Source organism: Pholcus phalangioides, unplaced genomic scaffold, assembly GCF_987345545.1.
Source record: "Pholcus phalangioides strain wild (caught in Gottingen) unplaced genomic scaffold, Ppha-v1.0 ptg000015l_1, whole genome shotgun sequence".
Taxonomy (NCBI): domain Eukaryota; kingdom Metazoa; phylum Arthropoda; class Arachnida; order Araneae; family Pholcidae; genus Pholcus; species Pholcus phalangioides.
The window spans coordinates 60,752,805-60,777,393 of NW_028301608.1; the positions used below are offsets into that span (position 1 = coordinate 60,752,805).

Genomic DNA, 24,589 nt, shown 5'->3' on the forward strand with positions numbered 1-24,589 from the left:
AGAAAAAGAAAACCGTAACCGTCGGCTCCATGGCGGACGACGCCCAAATATTTGTTTACCCCCCTGGATTTGTTGAATTAGATTTTTAAGAAATGGGTGTGTTCGTTCAATTGCAGTTTTGTTCGGTGTTTATTTTGATCGTAATCCTGAGGGTGTTCGGCCAATTTGATTGGCAGATAAGAGATGGTTTCGACGACATCAGAACTAAGATGGCCAAAGTTACAGCTGATAACTGCAAAGTCGTTGATCGCAACGATTTATTTTTACCAAAGGATTCTGTGACACATATTCCGAATATTCGGCAAATCGGCATCGATCCGGTGTTTCCAAACAGGACTAGCTTGTTGCAGATTCATAACATGGCTCTTTCTCGGGCTTTCTTCTACAGGTATGGCCTGTCTTTTCTTCAAACTAGGTTAATTCTTCTTTGGATTTCTAGTACCACTCATAAAATTCAATAATGTCGTTTGTTTATGTTTGAAATTATAATTTTTTTTTTCGTTCACATATTAAATATGTGGAGCAAAGTCAAAGTAGGGACTAATAGGGTTCCAGCCCGGGATGATTATCATTTTTTTGTTTATTCACACAGTAAATTCACTATGAAGGCACTTGTGAAAAATCTATTCAGAGACCCAGCATGGGTGGATGCTGGATGTGGTGGAAGGGGGGATTGTTATGGATTCCAGTGTAACTAGTTACCGCTGTTGCATTGCACGGTCTCATTCAGCGTGTATATGCTGCAAGGAAGAAATTTATCGGCACCTCTGTAATGTAGTTGCTAGCGAGCTCACCTGGATTGTAGTGGGAAGTGATTGAATTCTCTGCAGAGTCAATCATTTTCATCCAAAAATCATCATCTCTACATTATATCTAGTTGCCTATACCTTGTATGTTACATAATGTGACCATATGTGGGTTCAGTCATTTAAACAGTAGTACTACTTCACTACATCGCCATACAGCAATTTACTACTAATAGAGTTGGGTCGGAGAATGAAAGCGCTATCTATCGGTGGTCACCTGAGGTTTAATAAGGAAAGAACTTGTTACCTATGCCCTCCCTCGAGATCAAACTTGCAAACCTGACAGTAGATTTCGTGGTGGTAGATCAGCATCTTACCCTTTTACTACTTTGGCCTAATTGTTTAAATGGTAAGTTATATTAATTGTGCTGATTCTTAGATCAAGGAATGTAGGCCCCCAACTTTGCTTTTTCTTATACCAAGGGATAAGAGACAATTATTATAAAATTATCAGAGGTATAAACTACAACTTTATGCTTCCTAAATTTTCAAGCGCATGAAAAATTGAAGGGATGTTAATAAATAGTGTGAATATATATATTTTAAGATTAATCAAAAAATCACTTTAATCCAGTTTTAACCTATTTTAAATAACTTTGGTTTGTGGTTAGGCTATGTTAGTCTGTTTGTATCAAATCATTGTGTTGTAATTATGGTCTAATTTTTGTTATCTTGTACTGATGCTCTCTCGCAATTTTCAGTTTTATTTTACAAAGAGCTGCTGACGAAAATGAGCCAGGATTTATGTATTACTTCCTGTCTTCTATTGCGGATGTTGCTGCAAATCGATTCATCAATAGCAGTGCCATCTACTTTTCACCAAATATGTCATTTACACCATCCTACAAAGGTTTCTTCAACAAGACAATGCCACTTTTTGCTCCCAGAGCTTTCAGGTGAGAGCAATTGAATGGCATTTTTTAAACATATTCGCAGTGGCTAATGTTTGTTTTTTTGTTATAATGTTTTTTATCCTAGGTGGAGGTTTTTCCCACAAGTTCATAATTAAAAAAATGTGATTTTTACTTGATTTTTTAATTCACAGATCTGATGATTTTAACGATCCTTTCCATTTGGAACGAGTATCGACATTGAACACTATTGAAGCTGAAGATCTAGGTGCTGTCCCAAACAATTCCATGAGCATGAATTACACCCACAGCCATTACAAAATTAATGAATGGTATAATGCGTGGCTACCCGATCTCACTAAAAGGCAGGATTCCAAAACAACATATTCTGTGCACATTACGCATGCTAATGGAACTAATGAGACATATACATGGCATGGTCCTCCTGGTATGTAATGTGAAATTGTATCTATATAATTCTTTAAAATGAATGCCTCACAAAAAATAAGCGTACCATACTTTCCTGTATATAACTGAAATTTTTTGCCTAGTTTTGGAACTTGAAGAATATCGTATTCGAGGATGATGTCACACTCCACTATCCATACTAAGGTTTTTAACAGCTGGCTGATGCAAAGATATATTTTGGAAAGCAAGAAAATTCAACTGTCCCTGCAGGGAAATCAACCCCATGTCCTTTCACTTTTCTCTGTGAATGCCCTAGACCACTAGGCAACAAATATCTCAATCTTTCCTTTGATCTCATGTGCACTGGACCCCGCAGGGGCAGTTGAATTTTCTCTTTCAAAAATATATCTTCGCATCAGCCAGCTGTTAAAACTTTTGTATGAATATTGTATTGTTTACATCATTAGATTGCCCACAAAAAACAATATTTTTCTTCAATATTACACTTCAATACAATTTTCATGGGGAAACATTTCTTTTCTAAAAGTGCAGTGTCAGAATCTTCTAAGTTGGGTCCATAGTGTGCGAGATGAAAAAAAAAAGTCATTTTCAGAACAAGACGACATAAATATGCAGGATTATGTAAGTTGGGGTATAACTGTGTGAAGATTTTTGAATGACATAATAATTTTGAAATAAAGAATACTGAGATACTACAAAAGTTCTCAAACATTTCATACCAGGCTTCCTTGTTCTTTGATCATATGCCTACAGTATCCTCATGAAAATAATAAATGTATGAAATGGGTAAACTACTTTTCTTTAACCATTGGGTAGGCAAAATCATCAATACCCTTGCCTCAATTTACCACCTCCAACAAAGTGTGGTGGACATGTGGTGCTCACTTTGAGAACCACTGATGTATTGGATATGAAAAACTGTTCCTTAGGATTCAGTTTCACTTAAAATCAAATTTTGTAAATTAGCATAGAGCTTGAAATGATTTTCCACCATATTTTCGAATGAATATAATACACATTTCAAAATGAATTTTGTTATTCTATAGCTGCTCATGATATACCCGGACCAGTGAAGTGGTCAGCTCCATATTTTGACTGTGGAAGATCTAATAAATGGATATTTGGAGCAACTGTACCGATACCTGATATTTATCCTCGTCACACCCAATTTCGTCACCGCATTGAATTGCCAACGTATGTAGTTTTTATGACTGTATAAATTGTTTTGGTGAAAGTGCATTTTCTCCCAGCACAAAACTTATGTAATTTTTCACTTTCAGATATGTTGCAGTTGCTGTATTCGAGATGGATTTTGACAGAATAGATATCAATCAGTGTCCTACTGGGGAAGGAAATCCGCCACCAAATAAATACGCAGGAACAGCACGCTGTAAAAATGATACAACAGAAGTAAGATTTATCTGCACAAAATTGCATTAATGAAATCCCTTGACAAATCCAAGGCGCCAAGTCGCCATGGGGACTAGAAAATTGTTATTAGCACATTAAATTTTCTACCTGGGATTACTAAATTAAAGTCTGAGGATAACAGAAAATTTTCAGATTTCATTGCAGAGTGCCTTTTAACATGAGAAGGGGCCATTAAATTTCAGAAAAATAAAAATATTCAGGTCTGTTTTTCATGAGGAAAATTTGACTACTTTTGGCTACTAGGAAATTTAATAATTTTTCACCGGTGACTAAATATTTTTTTGATTTGTCAAGCCCTGCATTAATACAAATACAAATACAAATACAACGCCACAACAGGCAAATTGCCCAACGAGGTGGCTGACTTAAGAACATCATGGATCCCCGAGCCATTTTTTGGAGGCCCTACCTACTACTGCTACACCACACATGCACCCCGCCCACACCCCCTCCCCCCGCGGAACCCCCAACGAATCGGTACATGTGGGAATGTGCGTGTACGTGTAGTGAAACCTGACGAAGTATTTTGTCTCTCTGTAATGCTTGTTATGTGTAGTGCTGCCATCTGCCACCAGTTTTTCTAACTGTGAGTGAAGTGTTATGATTGAATGATTTATCGTTGTAGGACTGTTGCTCTCTGTGGCGAGACTTTTTAACGGGGAGATCGGCTCGCATTTGCGCCTTGAAGTTGGGAACCACAGAAAACCAACTTCAGCCGACCACCACTGTGGGGTTCGAACCCGGATCCTCGCATCGCGAGTCCGTCACTATAACCACTCGACCACCACAGCGGCGCCGCTGTGGCGGTTGATAATCACATTTTGGTTGATGAAATCAAATTATACCTATGTGTACAAATATTGCATTTATCTTGATTTTTGATAAAAACTTCGTCTTTCAGTGTGAACCTATACATGGTTATGGTTTTCGAAGAGGAGGATATCAGTGCAGATGTTTACCTGGGTATCGTCTACCAAAAGTACTTAGAAATTCGTTTCCTGGTGAGATCATTGAACGAGCACCGTATGATGAATATAAAAGTGGCTTCAGCTGTGAAAGGATAAGCTGTATGTTTCTTTTATTTTTTTACATAAAAAAACAAAATGTATTATAGACAATTGAAATGGTTGACTCATTGGATGGTGCTTCATTATCATGTCATGCTTTAGATTTATTTGTTACTGTCAGTGATGGGAATTGATGTAAATACTGAATAAAATATGAAGTGCGATAGCCTGGATAACCAAGCAGAGATGAAGATGAAATTCTGAAAGAAAATTTGTTCCTCTTTGGGGAATCAAACCACCAACCTGCACTGTCCTCGCAAGTAGTTCTATCATTAAGCTACAGAGGACAGGTATTTTCTTAGAGTGTATGTATGAACACGACTGTGCATGGACAGCCTCCTAGCTCAACTAACAGCTCTTATGACAGCCCCCAGATGACAACATAAAGAGAGAAACTATGCCACTTTGCACTGTTCATATGAAGTACGAAAGCCTGGATAACCAAGCAGAGATGAAGATGAAGCTCAGAAAGAAAATTCACATTCCTCTGTGTGGGCAATCAAACCAGCAACACCTTACCGAGCTAGGAAGCTGTCCATGTGCAGTCTCATTCAACGTTCATATATATATATATATATATATATATATATATATATATATATATATATATATGCTCTAAGAAAAAATACATATCTGTCCTCTGTAGCTTAATTGTAGAGCACTCGCATGAACAATGAGAGGTTGTTGGTCCGATTCCCTACAGAGCAATGTGAATTTTTGAGTAGGAAATAAAAATTATTCGCCCAGAGATTATTCATGGAAAATTATTTATGGAAAAGATAAAAGTTCTTCAAAGTAGAGATTTGTTAATCTTATGTCCATGCAAATTGTTTTTATCTATTATTTTGATAATGGTGTTTTTCAATGGATTTTACTATATTTTGCTCTTATTACAATATAGACATGATGTTGATGACTCAGAATGTAAATAGAGTCAAAGATTCAGAACGGTGGAAGTATATCAACCAGCAGGGTATGCACTTCTCAGTAGGGTCTATGGAAGGTGCAAGAATCGATCCTCTAGTTATGGTTGAACATGTACGGAGCGGTGTAAGTTTTTCTTTGAATTTTTGAAACTTATGCTTAAAGAACTATATATATATATATACCATTTACCGAAATGATAATTTTGTAGAATAATCATCTCACAAATTCTGAAGTTATCAATAAACTTTTAAATTAATAAAAATTAAAACAGTTTTAATCATTCATGAATCTAAATATTTTAAGGCACTTTATACTCTCAAGCTTGGCTTAGCTGTCAAGTTAACATTCATACAATGTTCACAGACCTGGCAGCGCAGGCCTAGGCATATGAAGAAAATTTTTTGGTCTTTTGAGACGTGCTTTATCTCTGCAGTCATATGAGATGTGGAATTTCAGAGTTGATAATTATGGTTTTTGGAAGTTAACATTCGTAATACTAAGATATTCTATTATAATGCTCAATGAAAGCTAATAAATATTATTTACATAATATATACAAGTATAATAAGTACTACATTTTCCTGTATATAATCCCTAGATTATACATAAAATTAAAATCTGAATTTCGTAGTATGAACTATAGATCACTGCATATTTGAAATTTTTTTTTTCCAAAAATGATTAGTAAACAATATCTTGTTCAAGATAACAGATGGCGTACAGATGCGAGTAGAAGAATTAACATTTTTTCTAGAGAAATTTTGACAACCAAAACCCATTCGTTAGGATATCATTATCTGGAATTGAGATTGACATTTGCAGATTATGGGATGGCATTTTTCCCTATGAAGTAGCAAAATTCAGGCCTGTAGATCACTGCATTAGAAATAAAGCTATTTCACACACAACATTTGTGTGTATCAATTTTCAAATAACTTCCTTATGTACACTCTGACTGCTAATTCATTGCATTATTTATTCTTTTGCCCTCCAGATTACGAAATTTAATTGCGCTGAAATAAAGAAGAAGGATCCAGACAAGCTTATTCTTCGGGGTGATGTTGCTCATGGAAAAGAAAACCAACTTGAGAATGAGGCACGTACAGCATTGAGATTGGCAAATTTCATATCATCCTTTTTACAAATTGTTGATCCGACTGAGTTGTTTGCAGAATTTCGAGTTCCTGATAAACCTCTCACGGAAGATCAATTAATTGGTGAAGTTCTTGCTAGTGTTATAGGAAACGAAAAGATACAGGGATGTGGTGCATTCTTTGATAGAAATCAATTTATCAATAAGACTTTGTTTGCTCCATATGCTTACAGAAAAGAAAGAAATACTCAAAGCTTTTATGTTGAGGACATGGCAAGGCATGTTTCTAGAAACAACTACTTAGATAATGAATGGTTCAGGGTCTTGAAAACACAGTGGGCAGCGAATACGGAAGACTTAGAGACTTACACAACAAAAATTCAAATTCGTTACAATTCATCTGGATTGTATCCCATACGTTATGATCACTATCCTTTGCAGTATAAAGCGGCTGAACTTCATCATGGTTACTGGTCTGCACCATATTTTGATTGTGAAGGATTCCACGAGAAATGGCTGCTGACATATGCTGCTCCATTCTTTGGATGGGATAAAATTAAAAGTCGATTGGAATTCAAGTAAGCAGTTATGTCATGATGCTCATTTTTTCCCCACTTTTAAATTTATAGTATTTTGTATCGGTAATGGGTATAACAAACACAAGTAGAATAGTTTAAAATGTCCTCCCAGCTTTATTAAGTTTTATGTTGTTTTTTTCCTCTGATTTTATCTTGCTTCTGCAGCATCGTTTGTTGCATCCTCAGATTCATTAACATGTCCATTTGACGCAAAATCTGCAGACTACAAAGGATCCACCAGAAATTGGCTTTTCTCTCAACAGATAATTTATTCATAACAAATTAAGGAGTTCTATATTTCATAATATACACAAAAATTGTATTGTTTACACCAGGAGTCTTCAACACATGGCATTGGAGGTTTTTCTAGTGACTTGCCGATCATTTTCAAAAAATGTTTGGAAACATTGAAAAACGATTAATTCTAGAATTAATGAAAGAAATAATTCTAGAATTAATGAAAGAAATAATTCTAGAATAAATGAAAGAATTTTTTAAACAAATAATTTTCAAATTAGTGAAAAAAATAATTAATATATAAATCAATGAGAGAAATGATTTCAGAATTACTGAAATTAATAATTAAAGAATCATTTGAATTGATTTAGATTAAAATTAATCTCAAAAATAGTTTAATCTGTAATTATTCAAACACTTCATAACTAATTATTTCATAAACTGATAAAATTAGTAACTAATAAAAGACATAATTTAAAATAAATAAAAATTATTTCTGTCCCTATTCAACTCGGGGTCCCATCGACCCCTTCTATTAAGATGTCATGTCACTAAATTGCACGAGTTGGTGGCTTGCAGGCTTTGTGAGAAGTTTTAGTATTGCCCATGGCCCAGTGTATCTGAAAGGTTCAAGACCCCTGGTTTATGTATTTATCATCAGGCTCTAGTCAACTAAATTCAATAGATCTTGCAACAAAATAAAAAAAAACTCATCTTTCTCACCAAGACTCTGGAGGACTATGTCCCATCAAGACATCTTGTTTTTCCTACAGATGTTCAAATACATCTCAGTCTATGAGAAAGTCTTAGGTTATTTGTGAGATATTTTCCAAAAGAAATTCCCAGAGGACGTCATCATGAAGAACTATGAAGAGAAGAGAGTTCAGTGACCAATCCGTTGTCAGGAACCAATGTGAAGGAGTTAGCAACGGTAAAGAACCATGACCACATGATCAGCCAGAACATTGCAAAGTCAGGATCGCAGGTAACAGCAATCTCTCAATATCCATGGCATCCTCAATGTTTCAGATGAGATTGATCATTTCAACAATCTCAGTTGGAACTTATTCGTTAAGGCGTCCAAACCTGTCTGGAACAACTAGAGCCTGGGGCAGATTAGTTTTGTTTAACTTTACATTATGGGATAACTTTCCAATCCAATGGCAAAATGAATAGAATAAAAATGTGAATCAATCACATGTTGTAAGGCAGATGTAAATATGACGGTAAATGTGCATTAACTCTTGATAAGAGAGGCTTTTATTCACATTAAAAACAAGAAAAATGTTTGGGCCACACCAACCCATATAAAAAAACCTATCTCGCAACAATTACGTTGGGCACGGTAGCCCAGGTCGATAAGATACTCGCCTGAAGTACCAGAAGCTATTTAGAGGTGTCGTGAGTTTGATACCCAGAGTTCGTCCTTGTCAGAAACTTTCCTGACATAGGGGTACAACAGAAACGGTGACATGACCACAGAAAAAGATTGCTATCGTAGGGAGTCTCATATCAAGGGATTAGCGCACCAACCTCTTGATGAGTATCAAAACAAGACTGCTTGGAACCATCAATGAATTGTCTGCCCCGATCTAATTAGCCCTTGTGTGCAGAAAATTACAGTAGCGCGACAAAAATGATCAACAATTATGTCACTACCAACCAGGGTTGGGTTCAGTTTTTGACGTGGCAAATGTCAAAACCCATAATCAATGTATTAAAATACTTTCTTTTTTATCAAGTAGATATGTTGAACTACCATAAACATTTTTATGCAGACTGTAGTTTGAAATATTAATTTATTATATAATTTAAATTTATTTATTATTATGTGCAAAATATTAATTTTCGTATTCTACATTTTTTGGTCTGCACGAAATTCTATTCTGTAGCAAAATTAAATAGCCACTTAGCATCCCATAAGAGAAATACATAAGTAATTTTACTCATTTACTCACACTCACAATATATCTTAGTGCAAATCCAAAGTTTGAAAATACTCTCTTGATTAAAGGCGAGATGGCAGGACTCGCTAGTTAAAGCATTACCAATTGTGCAAGTTGAGATGCAGCATTGATTGCAAAAACTATTGCATTCTGGAATTCCCTTCTAATAAATCGTAGTATTAGACATTTTTACATTAATAAGAAGTGATAGGGAAAAGTAGTTTCATCAGCTTTCATACCCGATTAGCACTGACAACGAGCATTTGCGAGCTGTAGATTATAATGACAATAATATTGCTTAAAATTATTCTGAAGAGAGTAGAAAATTATCTATAATTATGATATTAAGTATTTATTACTGTATAATATTGCTATTTTAAACATTACATGCAATCAGTGTATTTATTTTCAATAGAAATTTATATAATGAAATTCACTATTTGAGGTTTTTGATGTGACAATTTAAAACTGTCAAAAACCTGCCAACTCTGCTACCAGCATTTGATCAAAATTTACTTACTGATTCAAGCTCAAAATCAAAGTTTTTACAAATTTTAAAATTACATCAGAACAGACCACCAACGATCAGGCAAACAAATTTGAATATTTTACACTTTTAAACAACATAATTTTGAAATTAAGGAACTTTTTTTTGTGCTGCGTCTATTGATATGTTGCACATTATTTTGTTCTGGTTTAGCAATCAGTGGTTCCTTATAAACAGCTGGATATAAAAGCCATTTAATATATCAATCATGAGGTTCTTCACTCATAGTGAATTCCTGGAACTTAATTTCTGCAATACTATTCAGGGCGCCAAAATTAACATCTTGTGCCATCCTGCTCCAACAGTGTATTTTCGTATTTTTCTGCCCCAAATAGCCAAAATAGCGAATTTCGCTTCAGTATGCCCGGAATTCCCGAAAGGACGCCAAAAGATTTTTGTTCCAGCTTGCCGCGAAACGTTCCAAGAAGAGAGTGTTTTATTCCACTGTACTAAAACTATCGGCCTCTCATCGCGAAACCCGATAATATCCGTGATCATGCAACTGAAGATAAGATGGTTCGCAGTGGTCTTTCAGCTTTAAAGCACAAATGGGAGTGTTTCTGTTTTCAAAAAAAAAAAAAAGTCGCCACTGGAAGCAGCAGAAATTACTGTAGTCGATCGTCATTGCGTCAAATCCTGATGTTTTGTGAAAAAAAAAAAAATCTTTCCTGGAGTAAAAAGAGCATTTCCGCTGAATTAGGAATGCTAATTTAGAAACTTTGCAGAATAACAAGTGTTAAATCGCCAAATGACTAGTGTCAGATCGAAAATCTCGCTAAATAATAGTGCTGAATCGCCAAACATCGTGTTGATTCTTCCGAAATTCTCTCCCATTTTGCAACAATTCCTTTCCGAGTATAAAAAAAAATTTAAAACTTATAGAAAATTTTTAGCCCATTTTTGAAGTGCTGCTGTTCCAGACAGCAAATAGTGCCCTCAGTAAGCAAAAATCATCTTAAACAGACTTGTGTGAAAAATTTTATGAAAGCCGCTCTTTTAAACAAGGTGTCAAAAGCCTGAAACACCAAAAACAAAAACAAGCTGATGAAAAGATGTTTGATAACAAAATACAGTGCAGTTGTTTTATTTTCATAAAGGGTGAGGGTTGGCGAAAATATTCTTGTTAATTTCGCTGCTCCTGTATTTATTAATATATAATCGTATATTTGCTGCTCCAAAACTGCTTCAAATCCTGAAATTTGCTGCTCCGAAATGGACTTGGTCACTTCCCACCCCTGTACTGTTTCCAAGTTAATCAGAGAAATATGGCATGGTCAGTTAGTAATTGTACCCTCCAGAAAAAGCATAATGAAAATAAGTACTACTGTGTATAATACATATCTTGGCTACATTAAATTTCTACAGGCTGAATTCAGATTGGGATAGATTTTCATAATATTTTTCCCTTTTATTTCCACTTCTCAATTTTTTCAATTCAGAATGAAAAAATTGAGGAAAAATTTCCTTGGGTGTTTTTTGTAAAATAAATTTGTGTTCTCTAAATTAAGTTGGGAATCTCACATCTTTCATATAATTAAAAAAAATTATATAATCAAACATGTTCTTAATTGGGAAAATTAGCCATTAAAATGGTTAAATGTAGAGAAAATGATGTCCCCGCATTTCAATGTATTTGCCCACATGTTTCACCGTATTTCTTGTGCAACCTGGTGAAACATTCTGGTGTCAATACTATGGATGACAATGTCTTTATATATAACATTTTTTAAACATAATTGTACTAATAGTCTGGGCTGGTCAGAAAACTTCTGTTTTCTGTTCTGTTTCGTGGAATTTAAATATCAGATGATTGCCTAAACTCTTTTCCCAATGTTTTTTACAAAAAATGAAAATTAAAGTGTAGCAATTTTGAATTAAACACTTTGTATATGTATTGGTCATATATGTTTAAAGCATTTGTTTATGTCTAGATTTCGAAATGCTTTTCAGTATTTTTTTGTCAATGATTTATTTTTCCCTTCTCTAGGGGTGCTGTGGCAGTTAATGTGAAATTAAATGAATTAGACATCAACCAGTGTGATGATGATTACTTTGTTCCCAATGCATTTAAAGGATCACATAAGTGTGACAGAAAATCTTCTCGGGTATTTGTCATTAATTCTTTTATTAGAATTAAAACAAAAAAGTTCTTTTATTTCTAAAAGTTCATGTTTAGTAATATCTAGTTTCAATTGAAATTATTGGTTGTATAAATATCCTCATCTTTTTTTTCCAAATAGACTTCATTAAATAATGGTTTTGATAGTTGATTGGAAAATAATTTACATGTTTGTGAGTATAAAACTGACAGAATATTTGATAGGTGTTTTTCTTTCTATTCATTTTAGTGCATACCAATTCTAGGAAGAGGCTTCGAAACAGGAGGGTATAAGTGTCAGTGCAAACAAGGATATGAATATCCATTCAACGACTACATCACCTATTTTGATGGCCAGATCACTGAAGCAGAGTTTGAGAAGCTTTTGAGGGACTTCCCAAGCAGATACGACACGTTGAAATGTCGCATAGCAGCTGCTGGTGTAGTGAAGGCTCAGTTTTCAGTCATAACTCTATTTGTGTTTTTACATATAGTTTTTAATTTGCTTAGATTTTAAAAATAACTACAGGGAAAAATTTCTAAGAAATTCATCTTTATCATTTATGAAATCTTGAAGTCCTTATCCAAAGAAAATATTCAACAAGGCAGACATGAAATGTTGAAGTAAATGGTTGTTACTCTCCCTTGAAGATTTAACCACTGTTTAATACAATGTGATTGTTAATTAGATCTCATATTTCAAGTCTTGAATAGCAGTGTAGGTCAAAGACATATCCAAACTGCATAGTGACATGCTTTTTTAATATGCATACAGAACACTCTTGATAATTTGACCGTTTGCTAGTCTAGCCCGTCCTGGCGTTTATAGGTGGGGTTTTTTTAGCACGGAGAGGTAAACTTGTCACTGCATATCTGTGTGCGGAAGTTAATATTATTTAAATGGGCTTTTTCAATTAACTACCAGTAATCCAACACACCCTGGTCTGATATGTGCCAGATTAGCAAGAGTCTACATTGTATGAGGTATAATTGACTTATGTTAACCATCTTCCACTTATCAAAATTTGAATGTTTCAAAAATCATTAATCAAAATCTACATAGGCCTTGCTTAAGGGGGACTTGTTAAAGCTGATATCCTAGAAGAAAAAAGTAGTCATCCTGTTTTTACAGCATTTTTTAAATTTGATTGTACAGAATTTACACTTTGGCATTTTTCTGTTTCAACCTTCAAATCTTTTTAGATGGACGTGAGATAATCTTTTACCAGTGATTCCTTAGATGCATTATCTCCACACATACATTTTAAATTATTTCAAATGAACTAAGCTATGAGGTATATTATTTCAATGTGAACTTTCCTGCGAATGAGTGAACTGAACATAATGAGAATGCATTTGAAAAAAATGAGTGAATTAAAAAATCTGATATACATGTTACAGAATATAAATTAACGAGCCTTTTATTTGGAGTTTTTATATATTTCCCTACAAATTTATGGCTGTTTATTGAGAAAATGTGGACCTTGAAAAATATTCTGTTCATGCATTCATACTAAATGAAATTCGTTTTACGCATCTGGTACTAATTTGATGACTTTTTCACTATGAATGTTTACTTCAAAGTAAAATACGAGAGTGTGTAATAAATGAATCAAGATCTGATTTTATTTTCAGCATTTTAGTTATTTTTTTATTTTCATGTTCTTGGTTGTTGTTTTTTTATGTTTGTCAGTTATACACAACTTTGTATATATATTTTTATTACAAGTGCAAAAGTCAGAACTATGAGTTTTTCATAAGTCCAATATATATACCATTGTCATATTTGTGAATGAATCAGTTTTTGATACAAATGAATTATTGTATTTAAGTATATTGATAACTGAAAAGTTGATTTGAAATTTACTTCAAAAGAAATGTTTCTACGAGCAAAATATTATCTATGTAAATTATTTATTCCGAGTGATTTTGATCCAGAAATATTGATTTGAAATCCATTTACAGAGAAAAAGAAATGTTTCTATGAGTAAAATATTCATTCCCAGTGATTTCCATCCAAAATTAATTTTTTTTTTTAGAAAAACCTCATACTCAAAGCTGAGTGGTTGAAGTTGTGTAGGTCTGGGTTTCATTTCACACTGTGTGAGTCATTCAGTAATCATATTAAATCACAGATCTTGTCTGTTCCGTCCTTTGTTTGCACAACTGAAAATGACACACAAGAACCCATGATAATGGAGAAATTGATATATAAGTATTGTGATAGCTATTATATAATTTTTTTTGTACAATTTTAAGCTTCACAGTATATGCAACCATTTGTTTATCATGTGCAATTTTCCCCGATAAGGATCCGTCCATTTTAAAAATCAGTCCATGTGATAAAACGGGTAAAAGTCTCGATGGCGTAAGTTACTTTCTGGCTAAATTGTGATTTGCATTGTTTTCTTCATTTACAAACAATAATGTTGAAATAAAACATGAAGTTAGAGTCACAAGTCATTTTCTTTGCCAGTAGAGCGAGTTCTGTATCAAAAATTCATTTTACTGCCAGCAGTAAAAAATTTTGTTTCTCAAAACAAGGGCTGACAGACTTACGCCACTATGACTTTTATACCTTCAAATGTATATGCTCTTTTTTTTTTATTTACAAACAATCAAATTCTGTGTCATTGCAGCTATTTGATATACATATAAACTGGTGATGGCGACACATGTAAAATATATTTTTATAATGTATTTTGACATTTTATATTCTTCATTCCATTTGTAAATATTAATTGCAAAGTGTTAAATCATTGTTCTATTCACTGTTATGGTTTTTATCGTGTTCAGGGATTTTAGAATAAATTTAAATTAAGATTTTCATGGTTTTGTATATATGGTTTTAATTCACTGCTGCAATTAATTTTTTTACTTTTGTCGTTTCTCCCTACCTAGTAATCTGGTAGATAAATCTTTAAAACCAGTATCTTCACATTTACGTCTGGGAAGGAGAGGTTTAGGTCAGTGTTCTTAAACCTTTGGACTGATGCCAAAGGTTGAAATGATGATGAAACCTTTTGATGATGAAAATTTTTGCCCAATTCATTCAGCTTATTACATTTATTGAAATTATCATCATTATATTGTGTCATCTTTATATTGGTTTTTATTTCTGTCTTTGCTAATTAGGAGTAAATAATTTGAAGAACACTTCAACCTTCGCGGTTGGGGTTTATAGATTGTTCTTAAGTAACTACTACTTTGTTAACTTCGAGACACAATGGCAAGCTGGTATCTCATTTGAAAAAGTCTCTCTACAGAGAGTAAGCAGACTTTCATAATACATAAACACAAAAATCCTGACATTTGCCATTTTCACGACAAAGTATGGAAGAAAATGGCAGCACTCCTAGAACATGAAACATGCATAACCGTTACATTGGGCCACTCAGAACACAAGTTCTGGCATGTACCAATTTGTTAGATATTCATCAGAGGAAAGTTAACATAATGAATAGTGTTCTTTAAGCAGCAATGACGAGATATCTCGCCTCCATAAAAGCGCCTTATTTCAGCATTGACAAACCTAGATATTTTGTAAAGTTGATTTCTTAATCGAAAACCTTTCCAAATACCCCTTAGTTTGCACCTACTGAAAATTGGAGGAAAGCCTACTGCATTAAAAAAGATATGACATTTTGAGGGAGGGGTAGTTTATCAATTTCTAATTGCCACTTACAGGGACTCAATGAACTCATTTCCTTTTTCTTAGTCAATCAAGTAAACCTTTCCTGTAATTCATTTCTCTTCATTAGAAAAGGGGGAAAAAAGATATTTCCCCCAGCCTCACTCCATAATATCGAACATGTTCCTTTCAACTAAAGTTAACTCCTGCTGCATGTCTGGAAAGTAGTTGAACTACCGCTTTGATGAACCTTCAGCCTAATATCAATTAATCATAAAAAAAAATCAATGAGCAAATAATTATCAGAATGACCACATCAAACATTAATGAGAAATAATTTTGGTCACAAAAATAAATTATCACCGGAGAAAAAAGCAAAACATTAACAGATTTTTAAAATTTGATCTTTGTATTTTCAGCAAGGGAAAAAAAAAAAAAAACCCACATAAAAAAAAGTCAGGACGACTTTAGTAAAACAGGTAAGTACATAGTACATACAACATAGTTTGACTCTGCAAATTTCCAACATTCCTCGGAATACCTGGATATAAAATTCCACACAAAAAAATAATACAAACATACACTCACACCGGTGATATCTGATTATAGAGATTCGATTACTTCTGAACATCACACAAACATACTCATATTTATATATAATTTTCACATCAAAATAAAAATTAGAAATATTTTTTTCATAACTCTATTAAATTGTTCCGAAACAGGGATAGTTATTTGGCATAGTGCAACAGAAAAGCTGCACATTCAAAATTTGTGTTTGAGAATAAATTTTTCTGTTATATTACATCAACATTTCAAAAAAAAGAAAAAAGTAGAATTTAGGCAGCAATAAACATTTTTGCATAGTTTAATCAAATACATTTTTTTCCTTCACAGCAGATTCAACATTAACTTTAAAGAAAAAAAAACCACACATGATGAAAAAACAAAACTTTAGAACATCATTTGACTAAGAAAAATTGCTAAACATTCAAAACCGATTATATGAAAAGATCACACACAATTATTCGATGCTACCACTTCATGGACAATTAATTGACTTGCTGATATTAACCCCAGAATACTAACTAGAAAAAAAGCTGATAAAAACTGCATGTTAACTGCCTATACCTCTACGTCTCTGAGACGTAGAGTTAGTATTCTAGGGTTAAACATTGGACACTCCTTCTTTGGCATGCATATGCAAAATCAATAATCTGTTGGATTTTACAAACATAATGATACGTTAATACAGTAGAACTATTGAAAGATGTTTCAGTCATTACCTGATATTTCAAGTATAGCAATCATAACTAGAGCCAATGGTTGTTGAAATGAATTGATATATTTCATTATCATATAGTATTTCATTATAATATTCATAATTAATCTTTTTCATGGCACAATCAGCCCACAACTTAATAACGAACACATGATGACACTAAGGGCTTCCTCACGTGGAAATATTGGTGTTGCCAATATATCTGAACCAGATGAATCCAGGTTCTCATCACTTGTGTAATTTTAAACCTTCCTGAAGGGTGGACGCATCAGAAAATCCACAAGCTTGACGTCCCCATACAGGAAAAATTAACTTCAGCACAAAAAACACAACATTTAACTGAACCTAAACCAGTCTTTGCAGTGCAGTGAAAATCTTAAAATGATGCTGTCTGTTGTAAGTTGCTTCACGTTATGTGCCAATCTACTTCAGGGATCACCTCTTCCAGCAGTTACATGAAACAAAGCCATTGAAACAGTGGATGTTGTGATATTTTCTTTTCACTGCATACAAACTCCAGTCATATCTCCATATGGCGATTCACTACAGATCAAACAGGGTCAGAAAGTCTCTTCGGCGAAAGTTATGTAATTATTTTGTCCTCGTCTTGAGAATGGAGGGGACTTTCACACAGTGAGGGTACATTATGGCGAAAGAACTTTTTTTGCCAATATGTGACATCAAACCTGCAGACTTGATGGTAGCCTTCATGGTGGTTGATGAGCATCTTACCATTGCGCCACTCGTGCCCAAATTGCCTACATATTCCTTTGACACCTCTCAGAAAGGGATACCAGCATAGTGGGGATTAGAAAACCTACATGTCCTTAAGACTGACGACTCGGAATGCTAGTAAACTTTATACTCTAGTAACTTGAGTATAGCCATTATACAAATAATATTTATATTCTTGCAATCACGCAAAGGTAGTGAACAAGAAACTGTATCATTCTTCCTCGGTGTTCCTGTTTTTTAATTATTTTTCAGAAGGGACCTATCAGCAAGAATGGACAACTCGAGTTGCTTAGTCTCTTGGTGACTGGAAATTGATTTCAGCGAATGCGAGAAGGATCGTATTGCAGCTGCTTGAAAATATTGTGGGGGAAGCTGAATATCTTAATAGTTATGTAATGAGCATTATCAAAATTTCAGCAAATATTGGGGGAGGGGGGCTTAATACAAGGCTGAAGAAATCACGAAACAATCTAAACACCAGAAAAAATACCCAGGTTCCAAAAAACATTTTTACCTGAAGAACAATGTCCAAAATAATACTTCTTTTGACTTTTCAAAAGCATAGTAACATTCTTTCATGTTGGCAGATAGGCTGCTATAAATTCCAAACATTTTGTGCTGCTCTCAGCCTGCAATTTAGTAACTGTTATGCAAAGAAAATTTTAGGCACCTGGGATTTGTCCACTCCTGGCTTAATGCAAGTTTACACCTACCGCAGTAGCTCCGGATGATAAGAGATATTTTCTTAATTGCAAGAGATGCTATAAAAGATTGTGTGAGGTCGAAATTTTTCTAGTGCTTTTTAGCTTTCTTTGCCAGATTTACTAGTTTAGTCTTTAGGAAAAGAGATGGTGCTAAAACAACAGCACAAGTATATGAACAACCCCAAAAGTTTCCAAATTAAGCAATGAGTTCAAAATCTATTGGTGAGAGGGGCAGGGGAGAAAAGACATTCGTCAATAAATCATAAAACTTGATAACCATTGTGAGAATAAATGGCCATGCCATGGTGGGATTAAAAAAGTGTTAGACAATTAACTACCTTCACAATAATGATAATTTGAGGGGGTTAAAGTCAGAGTGGTGTAAGGGGTCATTCAAGTATTACGTCAGCATCGGGGAGGGGAAAGGGGGTTTCGGATTTGCTGACTTTTGATAACAAGGGGGGGGGGGGGTTTGGATAATGCTTACGCCATCAACCACCCTTGATGAAAATATGAAATATTCTAAGCTGCTGACGAGGGGGGAATCATTGTTTTGCTGACGGGGGGAAGGGGGTCAAAAATGGCTAAAAATCTGCTTACATAATACTTGAATGGGCCCGTAAGACAATACATTTTCTTTAAATAGTTTAGCACTTCTAGATTGCATTTCTGAACTCGAGTCAGAATTTTCGAAAATATATATGCGACAACAATGACTAAATACACCACTGTGACTGAAACCCTCCCCCTTTTGATATTCTAAGTGAAATAACAATATACTTTTTTAAAGCATACTTCATCATACAGGGCAATATAAGCAAATATATATATAAAGAAAAGAAAATCCTTCCCTTATTATTGCTGATAGGTAAATTTGTCGGGTGAAAATAATATTTCACATAGATAACATAAACAAACATAACATAAATATTACTGTTTATTAAAATAAATTTCAGGTACTTATAAGGACTTTTACCCTGTAAAAAACAAAATCAAGAATATAGTTACATGGTTCAAAGCTATAAATATCCTAACATAATTGTTATTTTCCATCAACACATAATTCAAATTTCCTGCAGCTCTTTTCTGAGAGGTTGGAAGAGATTATTTAAAAAAGTAATTGTCTTATAGTTACTGGAAAAATCAACATTTACTTTTAAAAAGATGTGTTCAATGACCCCCCTCCCCCCACTTTCTATATATCTTGATATTTCATTATTGGTTAACAAAATTTGCATACACAAATTAAATGCCACTGCAAATTATAGAATAATTTCTTTCCCCTTAAAGTATGAAAATTTTCATGAACAGATTATACGCAGGAAATTATGATATATTGAAGACTGATTACTGCTAGGATTTTTATGACCTAAAAATACATCCCCCCCCCCCCAAAGCAGAATGTGCTGAAATATGCAACGCACGTTGCAGAACAATCTGGAAGAATTTTTTTAAAAGTGTAGAAAACACACTATTATGGAAATTTTCATTGCAGAACATTTCCAGTCAACTGAGGGTTCACGGCAGAACAATGTAAAACATTCTGTTTTGGGGCAATGTCATTACATTGTATTATGAGTACAGAGTAAGGACGTTGTGTTTTTAGGTCATGAAAATAAAAGCCCTACTGATTATTAATTAAAATTTATTTTTCAAACTTACCACACTGAAAACAGGGTAGGAAATCTGTACTGAGAATAATGATTTTGGTGTATTAAATTTTGTCTCGTGTTTGATAGGGGAACATAAATATGCAACTATGCTTATTCATTTATTATAAAATTTGTGATAGACTTTGATGAATGATCGATAGCAGAAGAAAGCACACTCTCACACCTTACAAAATTATGCATGAAGAAAAACAAGGGTTGAAATCAAGATGCAATAGTTAAACGTTACTTAACCTCCTGGGTTTGAGTTGGTAAATGACAATTGTTTCTTCACCTTCAATCAACATTCTCTTTGACTATGAACAAAGAGTTTTGTCACTAATTCTGTCACACTTACCAATTTTCTTTACTCCAAATCAAAGGTGGTTCTAGAAATGCTTAAAATAGTCCCATGATCTCATGAAGACAGCTGAACTGTATATTAAGTAATCATATTTTATAAATTGGTAAAAATGTTTTTTGACAAAAATAATTTCATAAAATTCTCAGACAGTAAAAAGATATTCAGATTATTCTGGAGAAATCACAGGTAAATGGACATCTATTTATGCTGTTAAGTTTAAAAAAGAAAACCCCTAATTAACCCTTTAAGCAGCATTGGACAGATATCCTCAAGCTTAGATATTTTGCAAATTTGAATTCTCAATGGAGCATTTTCCCTAGGCCAGGGGTTCTCAAACTGTGTGCCACAGAGTGGTGGCCCTGACAAAGATTATTCGAAGGAATTCTTTGTTAAACTGCTCTGAGGACAGTGGATAAGCATTGATTAGGGAAAGGAGCACAGCAGGTGGAAAAAGTTTGAGAACCCTTCCCCTCTTAATTTTCCCCTGCTGGAAATCAGAAGAAAGCTTACTTCATTAAAAATATATGCCATGTCAAAGTGGGGTTTAATAACTTCTGCTGTGCTGCTTGAAAGATTAAAATCATTGCAGCAGCAGCAAAAAAAAAAAAAAAAAAGCAATTGCTTAAAAATTTCATCTAACATCCTAAACTTGAATAATTATTGTTCATCATAAAATTTACACATACTTAATTCCAATAAGTTTATATATATTGTATATCTATTGAGTTTTCATACATTTCTACACACTGGACAAAACGCACAGTGACTGAATTCCATTAATTACATATTTAAAAAATAGCCTTGAGCATGGAATCTGGAAGAACGTAATATGGAATCAGGTTATTTGCATGAAGACAATTTGACTGGTTTAAAATGTCACAAAGTTCGAAACACAATACAGAGTTTGGGATGAAATCAAATATATAATTTCTGCTCTGATAAACAAGTTCAGTAACAATTAACTAAATGCTCTTAGGTGCACAGTAACTTTACAATGAATCTACTACATATGGAACAAAAATAGTTCCTTACACATGCATATTCAAGGATACAAGAAGGCTGTAAGGTCAGTGATGAAAGAAACAGCGCAAATAATTTTGTTAGATTCACGTAAAAGTGTGAATAAAATAAATTAATTTGGACAACATTTAATCTCTTCATTAGTTTCAAAGCCCCCATGTTTTAGCTCTACAGGGACTTGCCCTCCAATAGATCCTCACTGGAGGAATTAAGAACTTCTTATTCCGATTATGAAGTCTCCTGTATCATTAAAAAAAAAAAAATTAAAGTTCTATGGCAATTTTCATGAGACTGCCATAAAAAAACTGAGCAGATCTCCACAACAGGATAGGTCCAGTGGCAGTGTCCTGGCATTGATTCAGTTAGCTCTATAAAGACATTTACTTTTTTGAAATTTTTTTGTATTCACAGAGCTATTTTTATTTTGGGTAAGAAAGGTCTGTTATTCATTGATCTGATGAAGAAAGAAATGGCGTTAAAAAATACTCATCAGAAAGTAGTAGATGTGAATCAAGTCCAGAAACCATGCTCAGTGTGTTTATGAAGGTACATATTATTCACACATATCCAAATTCCAATTTTTCTCCCATGTAATTATAACAATGCTAAGCACCAATTTGCATCTGTTTTGATAGATATGCATTTCCAGGCAGCATCAAAAAATGCTTTCGGGTTAAAAAATTAATAAGAAAGGCACAGCAAACTTTAAAAAACTAGTCATATAATACACATAAAACACAGATATCATTATTCATCTATATCTAATAATGTACAATACATAAACTTACATTGAATATTATGTGATGGTGCCCCACCCCCCCCTACCCACAGAACCACATTCAAATTCTAAAATTAACAAGAGTAAGTAATATTTGGAAGTTATCTGAAATTGTTTATTTCTCTTAAATTTAATTTTTTTCCCAAAAAACTGCTAGACTTTTTTAGAAAATGAATTTTTTACATGAAATAACAAATATAAAGCTCCAGAAGTAATATGTAATGCTAAACTGTGTGATATTCCAAAATACATTGATGATGCATCAGTATTTAATGAATAACTGTAGGTTGAAGTTATTCGCATGTATGTTCATGCATTTTTTTTATTATCTGCACTATTCAATTGGCTTGAATAACCAACATGGTAATGTTACTATTTCTTATCTAGGAATTGATTTTATACTCAACATTGATAATGAAATTCTCTGATAAATAAATGAAAAAGTGACGTATTACTTGAATACACGAAAGAAAATGAATTAATCTTAACCTTTTCAACTTTGAAGCAAAATGTTTTATGCAATATTTCTTAGATAAAATTTAGAAGCCAAGAAGCCAATTCCAAGCAATAATAGACATATGTGCAGTATTTGAGATTTGTAAGTGGGACCAAATCAGGACTTATCAACATGTCAACATAAATTATCAGCAAAACATGCACGTAATCATATTTATTTTAAAGAAAATAATATCGGGTTTATAACAAACAATTCTTCTCAGAGTATTGATTTGAATTTAACGAGAAAAAACCCATTAGAAGTTATGTTTAGTGAAAAACCATATTCCTTAATATACCAAATACAATTATATACTCAGCCTATAGACTGTACATGAAGGTTTTCAACAGCTTGCTCATATGAAGATATATTTAGGAAAGAGAAAATTCAACTGCACTTGCAGGGAATCGAACCCACGTCCTTTCAATTTCCGGGGGAACGTGAACACCCTAGACCACCAGACTACAAAGGCAACAACCGAAAGTGAAAGGAGATGGGTTCGATTCCCCACAAGGGCAGTTGATTTTTCTCTCTTTCCTAAATATATTTTTGCATCAGTCAGCTGTTAATCCATCCTTCGTATGGATAACAGATAATGACATCATTCTCGCATAAAGACCATCTTAACAATAATTGCTTACAGTGAAAGAACCACATGACTGATTATAAATTTAAGTTGCATTGAAGAGGGCAACTCCTTGAGTTTATTTACAGCTCAATAAAGTTCAATGTGGCTTTGCAAATGTCTAAACGGTACTCAATCTCTTGCTAGGTGTTTAATTGCTTTTGAAGTGTTACTAAATGAACTGTTGCAGTTCATTCTTAAATACCTGAACCCGAAGAACCAGATGTAAACAGGTTTTCAGCACTTGTGCAATTTTGAACCTTTCCGAAGGATGGATGGAATTGGAGGTCTCTAAATACATCACAGGAAACATCAACACTATCTTGCAGCAGAAGAGAGCATCATAAAATAATTTAAAAAAACATTGATTAGTCATTTTGTCTTGATAACACGACGCAGAGGAAATCTTGAAGTGTTGTGGTCTGTTATATGTTTCTTTGATGTACTGCTGCAGATACTGTTTCAAATCATGTGAGAGGCTTAACATTTTACTCAGTTTGTACACAGAATTTAATAGAGGGGGACTGATTTGAATTCAGTTAACTTAAGCCCTAAGCATGAACTGAACTTTATGTTCTTGCATGCACATGCTACAGCTAATACTATAACAAAACCACATACATCAACCTTATAAACATTTCTCTGAGAAACTTCTAATGAATTGGTGCAGGTTGGAATGTGCTGTGCATGAACTGTGTACCATAAAGTTTGTTTCTGAGGAATGCCCCTGTCACATGTTTCAGAAATACCACCATCTGTTCCCCGAATTCAGAAACAAATTATTTGGCAGCTTATTTTGTCTGAATCATGTACTATGCATGAATTTTAAATGTTGTAGGCTTGATTGCTCTCTGTGAAATGATCTTTTTTAAATGAAAAATTTGCTTCCACTTGCACCTTGAAGTTGGAAAACAGCAGAAAACCTACTTTAGTTGACCACAGCATCCTGGCTGTGTTATTAGTGCAACTGCTGCAAAAAGCATCTCGAAACAGTTGTTGGAGACAGTTTGTTACAGTAGTCAAAACATGCACAACTTTAGTAGAAAACTTGGACTAACATTTCTATCGACAGTGTAATACTTTCATAACTAAGCATGTGTGGTTATCTCACTGTAAGCCATTATTTTTGGCTACAGTCAGTCTAAACAACTTGTATAAAAAACATCAGCAAAAAAAAAAAAAAAAAAAAAATTATATATTATACATACATATATATATATTTTTTTTTTTCATATCCAGAAAATATAAATCCTCTTAATGTGAGGACTTCTCTTCATTTTTGCATTAATGAAATC

The 24,589-nt window shown here is 33.7% G+C and overlaps 1 protein-coding gene across 1 annotated transcript; it reads left to right on the top strand.

Moving 5' to 3' along the window:
- Positions 1–11: 11 nt before the first annotated feature.
- On the top strand, positions 12–14,839 carry LOC149076398 (uncharacterized). Its single transcript, XM_089243941.1, has 10 exons — positions 12–388; positions 1,508–1,702; positions 1,852–2,105; positions 3,133–3,280; positions 3,367–3,496; positions 4,419–4,584; positions 5,486–5,634; positions 6,506–7,182; positions 11,900–12,017; positions 12,261–14,839. Exons 1-10 carry the CDS (start codon positions 93–95, stop codon positions 12,525–12,527), a joined length of 2,400 nt encoding a protein of 799 aa, XP_089100067.1. The 5' UTR covers positions 12–92; the 3' UTR covers positions 12,528–14,839.
- The last annotated feature ends 9,750 nt before the right edge of the window (positions 14,840–24,589 follow it).

Bases quoted from the DNA above. Each gene is read 5' to 3' on its own strand.
- LOC149076398 (XM_089243941.1), top strand. From the start codon at position 93: ATGGGTGTGTTCGTTCAATTGCAGTTTTGTTCGGTGTTTATTTTGATC. The intron at 3,497-4,418 runs GTAAGATTTATC...TTCGTCTTTCAG, and splicing joins GTAAAAATGATACAACAGAA to TGTGAACCTATACATGGTTA. The intron at 7,183-11,899 runs GTAAGCAGTTAT...TCCCTTCTCTAG, and splicing joins AAAAGTCGATTGGAATTCAA to GGGTGCTGTGGCAGTTAATG.